At 39.9% G+C, this 14938-nt stretch overlaps 2 protein-coding genes across 6 annotated transcripts in view; one reads left to right on the plus strand and one right to left on the minus strand.

Moving 5' to 3' along the window:
• Positions 1–6031, minus strand: part of fsip1 (fibrous sheath interacting protein 1) — a 45703-nt gene extending 39672 nt beyond the window's left edge. The window contains exons 1-8 of the mRNA XM_041813231.1: positions 5792–6031; positions 5650–5707; positions 5379–5542; positions 5210–5291; positions 5038–5124; positions 3609–3748; positions 3274–3393; positions 76–240 (exon numbers count right to left, since the gene is read on the minus strand). Of these exons, the coding sequence (XP_041669165.1) occupies positions 76–240; positions 3274–3393; positions 3609–3748; positions 5038–5124; positions 5210–5291; positions 5379–5542; positions 5650–5707; positions 5792–5953 (978 nt within the window). The 5' untranslated portion in view covers positions 5954–6031. The remainder of the gene's footprint in view (positions 1–75; positions 241–3273; positions 3394–3608; positions 3749–5037; positions 5125–5209; positions 5292–5378; positions 5543–5649; positions 5708–5791) is intronic.
• Positions 6032–6708: 677 nt separating this feature from the next.
• On the plus strand, positions 6709–14571 carry LOC121526362 (sushi domain-containing protein 4-like). 5 transcript variants are annotated; one of them, XM_041812926.1, is made up of 10 exons: positions 6709–6900; positions 7500–7641; positions 8528–8719; positions 9456–9647; positions 9972–10163; positions 11685–11876; positions 12086–12280; positions 12368–12500; positions 12837–13237; positions 13320–14571. In XM_041812926.1, the coding sequence occupies exons 2-10, from the start codon at positions 7524–7526 to the stop codon at positions 13343–13345; spliced, it is 1641 nt and encodes a 546-aa protein (XP_041668860.1). In that variant the 5' UTR covers positions 6709–6900; positions 7500–7523; the 3' UTR covers positions 13346–14571. The 5 variants fall into 5 exon arrangements, with proteins under 5 accessions (XP_041668860.1, XP_041668861.1, XP_041668858.1 ...); XM_041812927.1 differs by having other exon boundaries at positions 7518–7641; XM_041812924.1 differs by having other exon boundaries at positions 6709–6896.
• Positions 14572–14938: the final 367 nt, after the last annotated feature.

The raw sequence follows: 14938 nt of genomic DNA on the forward strand, positions 1-14938 counted from the left end.
CTAAACAATGTTCAAGTCACTTCTTAAGAACCCTTTCTTGGAAAAATGGGGAAAGTAATGCTGTTGGATACATACCTGGGACATCCTTCCAAGGCTTGTGTATGAGCTTTGCACTGAAAGAAGTTCTTCCACAGGGAGGTAAAGGTGAATTTTGGAGTCAATGTTGTTCAGGTGCTCCAGCTCAGAGGGCTCTGGGGTGTAACCCTGGCCAGTGGGGATTGAAATGGCCCACGTGAGATCCTGGAAGAGAATCATCAATGAGATAAAAAAGTCATAGCCAGTAGGGTTTATTTCAACAGCATAAACAGGAAGCTGATAATCACTATCAATCTGTATTTATAAAGTCTTTGTAGTCTACTCTTTCTGTTGCTAGTTGATGGGTGGTGAGGTCACATTTTGCATTCAGGGCCAATGATAAATAACTGCATCCATGGGACATGGCATGGAGCTATTGAGTCTGTGGCACTGCCGGGGTGTTACCAACCCCAGTGTGTTCTGATAGCAGCCTCCAGCTTGTCTGTATTGTTTCTTATCTTCCTCTTGACAACACCAGAGATATTCTCTATGGGGTTCGGATCAGGCCAGTCTTGAAAGATCAAATCAGTCTTGAAATATTTCAGTTTGCAAGAGATGAATCTAGAATGTATGGGAACGTAACTTTAACAAGTAAGTCACAGAAAAAATGAGCGTTTAGCCTAATTGGTATTCTAACTTTTGAGATACACCTGTAAATGTCTCTGCATGCTAAATTTTAGCTTTTACTTAAGGAAGATTTACCAAAAAGGGAACATGTCCTAGCATTTACAGAAAAAGAGTAAAACAACAGAAAAGAGGTCTACTAACTAAGTGGAGAACCACACAAAGCCAAAAATCATGCCGCTATTCTGGTAAGCTTAACTAGAATTAAGCCATACAGTGTGTCCCAAATCACATACTTCTGTAAGAAATACTAAACGTTTTGAGTGCGACCAATGCATTTACACTAACCTACTCGCACTTAAAGTCCTCCAAGAGTTGAGTGTGGAACAATGGACGCTATACAACCTTATTTAACCCTGTGATTGGTGATGACATAGCAGCTATTGAACTGTTAGCATGCTAGTGCGGTAGCTAATGTTAGCATCTGCTAGCTAGCTAAATTGTTAATAGCAAAGGCAGCAGATTTCTAACAAGCAAAGGGCATTTTGGGCCAAATAAGCTCATTTTCTTAAGTGAGTTGAATAAATCTAACACTTAGTGAAAATATTTATTTGATTTGAACTGCATTTAAGTGTACTGTACTGCAGTATACGAACAGAAGTATGTGATTGGACACATTGAAAAAAACAGCTACCATGGCACTGAAGGTCAAACAATGTCTTATTTTCCACTTCTTCTTTTGTATGAGCTTAATAAACCAAACAAAACATGGAAAAGTGGAGTTTTTTAGCTGCAATTCTTTTATAATCAGCCACTATAAGCTAACTCTCTCCTGTTTCTAGCTTAGAAGTTAGCATAAATGGTTTTAGTCTTTATGGTAAGCTTATTTTACAAGCTGTTGTCTGTTGCTTAACTGTAAGAGCAATTTCATAAATCTTACAAATACCTTAAAAGCAAGCAAATACATATATTAATAAATTATCACAGGCAAAGACATTATAAGGCAAAGTAGGTACCTGCTCCCTACCTAAACTGGCTTTTAAAAGCATCATGATCCAGATACTCCTTCCCTAATGTTAACTAGTGTTATTCAGGGAACATGGTAGATATCTTAGGCCAAAGCCAGCATGTAATGTCCGTTAAAATTGATAATTGACAGCAGCTGCCTCAGGTTAGCAGAACTAAAAAAGAGCAGGGGCAAGGGATTGTAAATAGTAATGTTAATGCACTGTTATGTTTGTAGTAACAATCTAGCCAACGGCTGATACCAATGCCATTTTTTCATTACTTCTTTATATAACGTTCACACAATGCCAACATTTTCTCTGATATTTGACCACAAAAACAGATCAGTTTGTCCAACAGGTCATGTCCTCATCCTAATCGTTATTCTCTTCTCTAAATCAGCTTTTAAATTGATATGGCACAACAGAAAAAACCTGTGTTTGTGTCTTGGGGGATTCTGCTAAGACCTGGGTGAAGTCTTCCCAACTGAAAACTCCACACTGCCAAAGCTCTGGTGACATACATATCATACTCGCTACATTATGACCATTGGTAATAGCATGCTTCACAATAACAGGAAATCTTCCTCCAGCCATTAAAAAACCCAAGAGGATCTGCTCTCCCCTAAGTTCAGTATCTGCCACCACAATTACTGCGGTATTGTACAAAAAGTCAAGGCAAACATCATAAATAGAGCAGCAACATGTTAAAAAAAAATCCTGGTGGCGTGGCCCACGGATGTAGAGCTGTCCGGGTCAGGCTAAACTGAACCGCATGCGAGAGGTAAGTATGCTCCTTCTCGCTGACAAACATCCCATCTGACTTCAGGCCGGCTTCACATCTGCCAAAATGGCTATTAAAGCAAATCAAAAGCAACTATAACAACATTTAAAGTGAGGATGGTGTTGGTAAGTTGACAGCAGAACACTGCATCTCAAATGCATCACCTGAAAAAACTTAAATAAACAAAACGCGTCAACATTGTGTCTTTAGGATCTATCATCAAACCCTTACTGTGAGTGCTCCAGAGCTAACAGCACACCTCTATGAGAGATCCAAGAATTTCTGCATTTCACAGAACACCACAGAGGGAATCGTTATGAAAATGTGCTAATAAAATGAATCCATAACATGGGCCGTTCCATGTGAGCTGCATATGGCACTTAACATCTGGTTCATAATCTCAGCTGCTTTGAGGAGACAGAATCTTCTGCCCAGAGGCAGATTCAGCTGCCAAACGGTCCCCAAAACATGGATCTGTGACCAGTGTTACTCCACAGGCTGTCCTGAATTTATTCAATATGCATGATGATGTCATATAAAAGACCAAATATTAGATTTTACATAGGTTAGAAGGAATAAAACTACAAAAGATACATTTAGTGATTGTAAACTGTGTTCAAAGGCAGTCTGGAAGCAATATTTGCTCCCTATAAATACTTGACATTCTTTAGAATAAATGCAGTTCATATAAGGTGACACTGTCAGTAAAAGAAGCCCTGAAAGGATCATCTGCTATAATGCTGCTTTCCACAAAACTTCTGGATGTAAGAGAAAGTATTTAGGGGCTTTCAAAAGAGAAACTCATCTCAAGCATATGTTGTCTGTTAGGGTTTCATGTCGGCCTACCTCGCTGTCTCCCCCCTTGGCGTTCTCTTCTTCCTCTTCGTCTACTCCTTGCAGGAGCTCATTCAGACGCTCCCTCTCTGTCTGGGTCAAAAACACCTGGCACCCCTCGCCACTTACTAGCTGATGCATATGGACAAAAAGAAAAAAAAGACTGACAGTCATTATTTACATTTGTACTCATCTTCATTGGTGGCCTAGTTGGCCTAAAATGTGTTTTTTTCTTGAGCTGAAGACAAATATTCCCTCACTGGAAAAACAAACAGTCTAGAGACTTGCTCCCAGTCATGCGATATACCCCAAGCACTGCATTTGGCCCGACATGAACTTTGACATACCTCAATGTTTCTCTTGACAAAGTCCTTCTGTTTTGTCTTGCCTTTGGAAGCTCCACTGTGGCTGCCTTCAAACTGCTCTTCAACAGTCTCCTTGTGGCCTACTTCAAATGATTCTGTCCAGCTGTCTGGCATCTTTACACCTGTCAGGTAAGACACACTTAAGATTCTAGGAGGTAAATATCTAAAAGTGAGCCAAAGCCTTGATAATAGCCCAAAGCCAAGTCTGCTGAGAAGTTACAGCACTTCTGAGTGCTCTTATTCTGTCACCTAATCATTATTTCTGCCCTACGGGCATTGACTTCATTTTTAAAGAAGCCACAAGCTCAGGAAATTGTTTATGAGTTGCATAGTGGGTGAACTGTTAGGCATTCACTTCTGGAAAACTGCTTAATATCTGGGGAAGTGCCATGAATTCTGCACCTCTCTGTCATGAGGGGAAGAATGCAGCAACTGTAACTTCAACAAGCTTATGGCGCCATCAAGTGCACAATCCAGGGAATACAAGATGAAATTAAATACAATGCCTACAAAAAGTATTCGCCCTCTTGGATGTTTTACCCTTTTATTGATTCTATAACTCAATCATGGTCCATATAGTTGGACTTTTTTGACAAAAAAGACACAAAACCCTCTTAAATATCAAAGTGTAAACAGATTTTTACAAAGTAATGTCAACTGAATAAAAAATGTTGTGTAAATTAAGTGACTGCATAAAAATTCACCCCATTCAAGTTAGTATTAGTAGATAAATCTTTGGCTGTATTCACAGCACTGAGCCGGTATTGATAGGTCTCAATCAGGTTTGCACATCTGGACACTGCAATTTTACTCCATTATTCTTTGCAAAACTGTTAAAGCTCTGTCAGGTTGCACGAGCCTCCGGTGTGAACAGCCCTTTCAAGTCCAGCCACAAATCCTCTATTGGATTGAGGTCTGGGCTTTGACTCAGCCACTCCAGAACATTCACCTTGTTGTCTTTTAACAATTTCTGTGCAGCTTTTGCTGTATGCTTGGGGTCAATGTCCTGCTTGAAAATAAATGTTCTCCCAAGTTGTAGTTCTTTTGCCAACTAAACAAGATTGTCCTCCAGGATTTTGCTGTAAGTTGGCACATTCATTTTACCTTCTACCATCACATTGTCTTGAGGAAACCAGTGCCAAGGGCCTGCCTGTTCCTGGGGGCTGAAGTCTTGGTTTATGGACAATTATTCCTTCTATGTCTTGCTCTATTCTGTCTTCATTCTGTTCATATTTCTTCAAACAATTACAAAGATGGAGAAGGAACAATAAGCAGTGTTTTTGCCAAGCCAATGGCATTTTTCAATCGGATCCACTCTCCCAGAGTGACTGGTTTGAGTTTGAGTTTTGTGTATGTTTAAATGACAAAAAAAAACACCCAATCATGCTGCTTTTCTTTTATTCTCACTTACTTTGTTCAGAGTGTTTTCTGTCTCTGGTGTGGTCACATTCAGGAACCTCAGTTTCAAACACATGCACAAAGGCCTCCTCCTCTGTCCCTTTAAGAGAAGATATTTAATCAGAATATAATGTACTACATTAACCACACTGTTCTTTGCCATGGTTCCTAATGTTGACCCTTACCTGTGGGTGATTCAAGAGCCAAAAACAACCTTGTGTTCAAAGCTTCGTGGGCACATTCAGCATGACCTTCAGGCATACTCTGCTGCAAAATAATATAGATTTTACATCACTTAGAACATTTTTTGTAAGATTTACACTTGAAGTGACCTGAAAATGAGACTGGGTCTACCTGGAGCTCTTGCCAGAGTCTTGCTTGAAGTTCTTTCCTTTGACGTCTGACTTCTGTTTCTCTGCAGATCTTTTCGGACAATATTTCATCAAGTCGCCTCATTTCCTCAATGGCTCTCTGTAGTCTTGAATCTTCTCTCTCTTCATCAGTAACTTTTTCGTGACCTAGAAGATGCACATAGCTATATTGCAGAAAGTGTCTGCTTGATACTTTAAATTGAACCATCCAAATAGTGTAAGTACATTCCCTCTGTGGGTTGAGGAAAGCTGACCTTTATCATGACCTGTGGCAGATAAGTCCATGACAGTCTCTTTAGAGCAACTCTGGATCTACATGGGATATATTTCTTCAGTCACCAAAGTTTGTCAGGAAGTCATTATGATGTTAAAATGTCAGTGTTCTGACTCATTTACCTGAATACCAGTATCGTCGTTGCTCAAAACAACAAGTGAAAATGGAGTCGTTGGATAAACTCTGTCATTATGCGGCAATGACACGCTCGACACTCGGATACCTGTTTGTTCACTCGATGCAGGTCGTGAAATATCCTCTAAACTTCCTCTTATTATTTCCATCGTGTGATTTCTCGACCCTCGGCTAAAGAAAAAGGTGAGACAAGACAATATATGAAAGACTGTTTGGCTAAAATACTTGTCAATAAAAACTTGCTAGTGTTTTTCCGCCTCTTTTGGTAACTATGGACGTAAACTCTCCCGGATGTTGTAACTATGGAAATATGCATTTGTTGCTACGGCTACTGGACGGAAACGAGGCGGCGTAGTCGCTTGACGGGAATTCAGGCTTTGTTTAGTGATCCGAGTCATTTGGCTTAACTCTGCAAGAAGAGCCAGCTCTTTAAACTCCGAAACGACTCTTCATTTGGCTGCCAGTTTGCTTCATTTGACATGCTAAATTAAGCAATGTCATGACATATGTTTGATATTTTTGCTAGTCTCTTACTCCAATCATGTTTTTAAGCTAATAACATTATAATTTGTATATATTTTTGGAAATACACTGTTTCCTTAAAACACCTTATGCATCAGATAAAACCTGCTTACTGTCTGGGCTGTATGGCACACCTGATAACATTAATACATCAAGCCCGATTCATTAGGGTTACCACAGCAAAGTTTCAGGAGCAGGACCATTCTTCTCTCTTTCATTTTACACAACCCTACATCCCACTCCCTTCCTTGTCAAATGAGAATGAAATTAAACTGCTCTCTAACGGGATCTGGTTCTTACTTTCTCATAGAAAAAGAGTTGGCTCTCTGGACCGATTCGTTCTGGAACGACACATCACTCGTAGTCGCAATCAACGCAGCTAGCTAGCGCAACGGGTAGTAAGCTAGTTTGTTGGGAGCTAGCTAGCGGTTAGCTGTAGCAGTACCGCTCGACTCCTCCCATCCGTTTATTTTAGTTAAATTTCATTACCTCGGTGAAGCTGAGATATTGGAGATAAATGTATTCTGTTTGACAAAGCAAGGGTGGAGGGTTAGAGGCCGTGCTTTTGCGGTAAGTAAGTAACATTTACCGAATGGCCATTTAATGTCTAGCTAGCGTAACGGTGAGTTTCCTAACGGGCTAATATCGATCGCATGGTATAATTTAACGAACTAACAATGAAGTACGATGTTCTCTGATGAATATCGGTTTTCTATAACGTAACGTAGTTGCACTGGTGCTGTCTGGTTGTCGTCAACACCATCTAACCGCTATATGAATGTTGTGTCTTTTGTTTTGGCCTCGTTCGCTTGAACGTTTCGGAACAGCTAATAAGAAAGCTCGCTATTGTTAGCCACTGGGATGAAACATTTTTACTCAGTTTCACTTCTTTAAATGTAGTATATGACGCTGAATTTAGTCGTTGAAAAGATTACAGAGGAACTGAAAAGGTGGAGTTGCTGTATGCTTAGTAACTGTTTGCTTTGTATATGTTTATCCCCATCTCGGTGTGTTGTCATTGTACCATGTCCCACAATCACGCCCATTTCTCTGGCAGCCGTCCAGGCTCTGCAGAGTACCTGCACCAGGCAGGTGTCAGAGGATTGCCAAGGGAATGGCCTTCTAAGCATGATACACTTATGAAAATGCATGGTCATTTTCTTCTCATATCAGGTTGAGTTGTCTCTACAGGGGAAGATGTGCAATGGAATGATAGAGTCAACATCAAAAGCCTGTTTGGCCCGCACCTCAGCCACTAAGCGATCCCTCGTACTGCTGGTGGTATTTTCTGCAGTGTCCACCGGACAAGGGACAGGTAAGAGAGGCAAAATCTGTGGTTCATACCCAAATTGCAAATGTGTAAATTCATTTTTAAGGGTGCTGTTTGTTGTGCCATAAAAACAAATTGATTCGAAGATATTTTCATTGCAATATTGGTTGAGATATCATCGTCCACTTAACTAAACAAATAATCTGTCATATAGTCATTGCTAAACTTGACTATGGAGTAGTTTTAGCTCATTAAAAATCCAATATTTCAAGATAAAAGTTGAACCATCTTAAGATGTAACATCAAGTTTTTGCCTATAGTTTTCAGTAGGACAGGAAACACTAGAAATTCACCAGTAATGATACCAGGCTAAAAGGTGCAACTGTTACATATCCAATTTGAAATAAATACTGTTTGTTAGTTTGTGTTAATACCTGTTAATGTTGTATGACAGTGTCCAGAAATAATTCTGTAAGCAAAATGAGTTATTTTGACTGATAAAATTCACTTGCATTCTATTGTAGATATGAAACAAGATATTAACTGTATCTTCTTAATTGTCTATTTGTACTTAAGATTGCAAAGCATACAAGAATAGTTTTATTAATATGTACTTTCCTTGTTTAACTACTTAGCAAAGAGAGAGCAGAGTCTCAAGTTTTCCCAGTAGCTCTCAAATAAAGCATAACATTGTGAAGTGTTTATTGGTTATCCTTTGATCAGAAAGTACAATGTGTACTTGTTATGTTCACCACCTGTATGTGTTGCCATCACAAAACCTTTCTGGTACAGAAGGTTACCTTAGGTCATTCTGTATCCCTTCTGCTCATTGCTTAAATATATATATAAAACCAGGCTCAAAATATTTGTCTTTTCGGTTTAACTATTTCGAATCATTTCATCATCGTCTTCTTCTGTCTTCTCTTTCTAGGATGTGTGAGGCCTTACATGGTCCAGAACAGCTGGGTAAACCTCACCGAAACCAACAGGGGCTCGTTCCCTGTGGGCACAGTACTGAAGTACAGCTGTGACCCTGGTTACCTACCCGATGGACCCAGCATTCTCACCTGCACCACACAGGGACGCTGGACCTCTGACCCTCCTCGCTGTATACGCAGCGGTGGTAAGTTATTCTTTTCTTGACTGGCTGCATTTAGCTTATAAGACAGCAGCTGTGCCACCTGGGGAGCAGTGGCAAGTGCCAGAACTATAGTGGTACGTCAGTATTCCTATATTGTGTCCCATTGATTCAGTGACATGTTCCATTTATTCAGTGGTAATTGCCTTGGCTGATGGCATGACACTTGGGGAGCCAGGGGTATGTACTACTTGACTGTCACTAGTACCATCTTCCACCACTGTGATGAATATTACTGAAATGTAATTTTTTATTTATTAACTAGGTAATTGCAACATGGTGATGTTATCATGGGAAGAAGAAGTGATTTCATTCACATATCCTTGTCCTTGGTACCACTAAGCTTGAAGTAAAATGTATCTGAGCTAACAAAGTTAGCCTAGCCACAGTCAGAATAGCCAATAGCAGAAAGAGTACAATCCTACTTTGAATCATTCCCAACCTGAGGAAATACTTTGACTGGCTAACCTGTTTCTGTCAACATTATATATTATTGAATGGCAAAGACGTTAGGCTGCATGTATTGATTACACCTGGTATGGTTTCATTGCAATATCAAGTGTATAATACTGTGTTCATTTCTGTGTTGTGGGTCTTATTTACAAAAGACTAAAACTTCTGTACTTTCACTTGTTTTCAGATTTGTGCTGCATTTTGTCTTTCCCATGATTTTTGCCAGTTTTGCTTACCTTTAAATCTGAATGTTTATTTTCTTCTTTAGCTTGTCTACCCCTCTCCAAACCTGAGAATGGGGGCTACACCTGTCACCCAACCCCTTGTCGAATGTTTTCTCATGGCACTGTCATCGAGTTCTTCTGTGATGAGGGCTTCATTCTCACCGGGGACTATTATTACCTGACCTGTCAGGATGGACAGTGGGACGGCCCCATGCAGATCAGCTGTGTGAGCCAAGGTTTGTTCAGCCCTCAATCTCTGATCTATCTCCAGTCTATCAACAGTTAACATTGATGTATTTAATGGCTGATTTTGAGCTTATTGAAGGCCATTTTTATTTGCTTTTGTAGATAAATTAGTCTGTTAAAGACATGGATACGATATCTCTTTTCTATCTCTTTTAATTCAGTTCTAAGTATCATAAAATGTATTTCTTCACTTTTTTTTGTTATTCTCTGTTCTTCTTTTAACTGTAAAGAACTACTAAACATGTCAGAATATGTGACTTAATATTGACATTGGGAGATACTGACTTTATTCTTGAATGTGTTCTCCTTTTAAGGTTGTATAAGGCCATCTACAGTGCAGCATGGAACAACTAACCTAACAGACACCAACAGGAACCTGTTTCCAGTGAGCACAGTACTGCAGTACAGCTGTGACCCTGGTTACCTGCCAGATGGACCAAGCATCCTCACCTGCACTTCACTGGGACAGTGGTCTTCTGAGCCTCCTCACTGCGTACACAGTGACGGTAAATACACTCTTCCCCACAATCCTATGACCCGTGCGTTGATGATTTTAGCCTTTCTCTACATGCTGAGCTTAAAGGGGACATATTGGACAAAAATCCCCTTTTCAGGCTTTTCTAACTAAACTATGTGTCCCTGGTCTGTCCACAATCCCCTCAAGTACCAGAAAAATCCCTCCCCTCCCTCCCTCTCTTTATCCACATTTCAGCAAATTTGTGCTGAAACAAGCCATTCTCAGATTTTCCCCTCATGATGTCATGTGGGGAGTAAGCACTGCCCCCAGGTCCGGTTGGCCCTCCCCCGCTTGGAAGAAAGTTCTGCCCCCCTCTCCTGATCTTCCTCTGATCTGCCAGCTGAGAGGAGGATCAGGAGAGCCACATCCATTAAGCCACATCCATTTCCTGAGAGGGCTGGAGTCAGAGGCAGAGTCAATCAGCTCATTAACATTTAAAGCCACAGACACAGAAACAGCACGCTCTGAGCAGGGCTGAAACAGAGGGGTTTTTAGACATACAAAAATCCTATACTAGAGTGTTTATTCAGCAAGAGACTTCACAGGCATGTTTTGGGAACCTCTGAGATCAATATAAACTTGTCTTAAAACAGTAAAATATATCCCTTTTAACTGTCACTTACAGTTTAACTTTTTAAGCTAATATCTGCTGAAACCAATATTAAGCCAATAATGTCATACATCCCTAATCTTTAACACTATCTTAAGGCAGCATAAACTGCCAATAAACTCCAGGCCTGTAGTAAGAAGCAAAATCAGCATATTGATAATACATTTTTAAGACCACACCTTGTTCATAACAAGGCTAAGGCTAAAATGAAACACAGCTTCACATTCTGTGAGAATGCATAGAACAGTTTTCCTCTAGTATTACGATACCAGTATATCTAACTGAACATGTCTGTTTTTCATGTTACATAAAGGTGTTCAGATGTTTTATTATGGTGTGTATGCCAGTTTTAGCCTTATTTTTCCAGCTAACAATATTCACACCGAACAAATGATACACATTAAAATGTAATTTAAGACATTAATCAAAAGCCAGAGTGTTTTGCCTCTCATATTAGCATGTACTGCAACCTGAATAGATGATACTTGCTTTAGAATACCATTGTCAAGATTATTCACTTATTTAACTCAAATGTAAGTTTTATTATTAATGTCATTTTTTATGTTTTCTTTTAATTTGACGTGAGTTTTCAACATCTGGTCTATCTTACTTGGTTCGATTTCAGTTCAATCAATCGGTGAGTCTTTTTTGTAGAGCACTACGCCATAGCTAATATTATGTCAAGACTCTTTACAAAGAGGGTAGGTCCAGACTTTGCTCTTTGATGTTGTATTACTTATGAAGATCAAACATTTATCCACCATCAGCTCAACACTAAACTTACTATTGAAGAGAATTCTAAAGTTTTCTTTGTTAAATGTAATATAGACAACACCTGTGATCGTTTATTTTTAATGGAAAATTTAAATGCGTTTTTTACTGTTCTGTTCTATTTTCCAGGCTGTATACGACCCTCTACTGTGCAGCACGGCTCGACTAACCTGACAGAAACCAACAGAAGCTCATTCTCAGTGGGAACAGTTCTGGAGTACCACTGTGATCCGGGTTACCTGGCAGATGGACCCAGTGTCCTCACCTGCACCACCTCAGGACACTGGACCTCTCAACCTCCTCGTTGTGTACGCAGCGACGGTAACAACACATCTCCTTAAACCTCTCATGAAACATCTTTACAGTTGGAATCAGCATATTTATTTTAAAAAAAGCATTACATGTTAGGTGTGTTAAAATTTGGGATTTGTTATTTTTTAATTTGATAGTTCTTTGGATTCTGTGTACTAGTGAACCAAACCTCAGTGCTAGAGCTAATGTATTCACCGTGTTCTTTTTATCATGAACAGTGTGCCAGTCTCCATATCAACCAGAGAATGGGGGCTACACCTGCCACCCCTCCTCGTGTGGGAGACTTTCTCACGGTACCGTGGTTGAATATTTCTGTGATGAAGGCTATATTCTGAAAGGGGACTACAAATACCTGACCTGTCAGTACGGGGAATGGGACAGTCAAATGAAGATAAGCTGCATCATGGAACAAGGTAAAAATAGACACACTGGTAAGACAAGTGTAGCATGAGAAGAATAATCAGCATAACCACTGTATTCATAATTATTTATATTTTTAGACCGGGATACAACCCTACCACTGGGGATGCCTGCCTTGTCCATAGTGGCATCCACAGCCAGCTCGGTGGCTCTGATCCTGCTTCTGGTGGTTCTGTTTGTACTTCTGCAGCCAAAACTTAAGTCCCTTCACCGGTGAGTCTGTCTTCATATCATTCTGAGGAGCTGAAGGCGTTTGTCCACATAGTTTTTCTGGCAGGGACTGAACATTGTGTGATAACTGTAGCTGACAATAAAAAGGGAAATAAACAGGCTTTCCAGCAGTGTAAGATTTATTGCCAAGAAGCAATGTTAAAACAAAGAAATAACCTACCAAACAAATTTCCCTACATTTTTGTGCTACGTATATGCATCTCGTACACAAATTTCCATAGTAATCCAAAGGTGTGCTATACTTCTATACATGGTGTTCATTGATTGTGAAAGCACAAGCATGGGGAATATTAATCTTATTCTGGTTTTCCTCCCCAGGCGTGACCAGGGTGTGACAGGCCAGCCTGTGTCCATCATGGTGGAGGGAGTCCAGGTGACTCTGCCCTCCTATGAAGAAGCTGTGAGTGGTAGCAGAGCCTCGTCATCAGCTCTCAGCTCAGAGTCTCGGGTTCAGATAGTGCTGTCCGAGGGTCAGCACGTCACAGCACCTGAGGCAGGCCCCTCTCGACCTTCGTCCCTCAAACAGCAACAGTCAGAGATGGCTGTGGTCCACCCTGTACCACCATCCTCATCATCCTCTCCATCACCCTCTCCCTCATCCTCCACCTGGGTACTGGAGCAAGTAGGCGCTGCCGCTCCTTCGTCCTCACAAAGACGGCGGTCAGCTGGTAGTGAGCAACACAGCCTGTCTCTGGACTCTGAGTTTGACTACTCTGATGGTAAAAAACCCTCTTCATATTCACTTTTAACTCATTTCATCCACACTTAGCACTCATGCAAATACTCCTCTGTTGTTTTCAGATATGCCCTTACTGAAGGAGGCCTGAGAACTGCTCCAGCCTTTGGACTTTACAGAGACAACCAGCATTGCTTTTAACTTGTACTGTGAGGGGGACGCCTCCTGAGAGTTTGTCAACACAGCTGTCTACACAGACGAGTCCGACAAGAGAGGCTCTGAGTGAAGATGTGAGTCACAGGGAAAAGATCCTGTGTCCATCCCAAAGGAGAAGAAAGAAGAGATTCATGTGTACATACATGCTTACTTTTTTATTGGAACTCCCACACTATGTATGTATGTCTAATGTCTGGAGCTGGGTTTGAAAATGTAGAAGAAAAACAAAAGAATGGGCGTTGAAAGAGTTTGTCTTAAAATCCTGAATGAGCAAAGCTGCAAACTCATTTTGGGAGCGAATAATTTCACCAGTGTCTTGATAACTGTACTTTTCATAAAATACATATCACACCATTTGAGACACAAAGATGTATAAATCATGCACACTCACAAAGATTTGTTTTGTAAAAATGCATTAGTATTTATGATTTTTTAATCACTACTCACATCATTCCACATCCCACTGTACAGTTAAAGGCTGTTTTACACCCCAGTATTAACTTTTTCATGTCTTTTGCATCTGACTGTGGGCAAACTTTTTTAAGACTTGTTTCACGCCTGCATTCAACACATTTTGTCCTTACTAAGAGTCCAAATGTATTAGCTTCACACACACACCCCCCTGCTCCCAATGGCCTTAGCTTTCCACTTCTATGCACAAGTACCTAAATATGTTAAATAAGGAGTTGAATGTCAGTAAAATGCCTCCACTGCTTAGTGATTTTACTTGTGGCTTTGTCAGACACTTGTACAACAGGAAATATTATTCTGTTAATTTATGCAGGCTGCTTGGATATTCCTGTTTGAAGTCTTAACAGGGAAATGTGTTTAATTTATTTGTGTACACAACGCTGTTGATCAGCCATGACTTATTTTGATGCTTTCACAGCTCTTTTTCACTTTGTCGCTTTAGTTTTCTGCTGGTACGTTTATATGTGGCTCTGTGGACAAAGAGCCAACACAAAAACGAAGTGTAGATATTCAGTGTAAAGTCAGTGTTCACTTTTTTCAACTGTCCATTAAATTTACTTTCGGACTGAGGAAGGGAATTTTATTACTTTTAGTGAGGAAGTTGCTTTAATGTTTGTAAAAAGTTCTAATTTAAGTTTACGCTGTATATACCATATGGTCATTTTGATTAAATATTAAATGATGTGTTCATCTTGCCTATACTCTTCTTTTTATAAGGCATATGATTTATCTATTTCAGCTGCAAATCAGGTCCTTTACACATCAAAATATAAGAAAATAATAAATCAACATATTTAAGGGGAAAAGAGGACATTCTACAGCTATTAAGACAGCCAGTAAATCCAAAAGGTACATGACGAAGAATTGTATGAACAAATAAACAAGCAGAGGAGCATATGGAAAAATATAGATTATATTTTCTTATTAAATAGCCTGGGTGGTTTAAGTAGAAAAGTTGTTTTTTTTTCACATACAATTATGGATAAACCTTTCCACCAAACAATACATCCAGAAGTCCAGGCTTATTCATTCATACTAATTTAGTTTTCAGTAATTT

Source organism: Cheilinus undulatus, linkage group 18 (assembly GCF_018320785.1).
Source record: "Cheilinus undulatus linkage group 18, ASM1832078v1, whole genome shotgun sequence".
Taxonomy (NCBI): domain Eukaryota; kingdom Metazoa; phylum Chordata; class Actinopteri; order Labriformes; family Labridae; genus Cheilinus; species Cheilinus undulatus.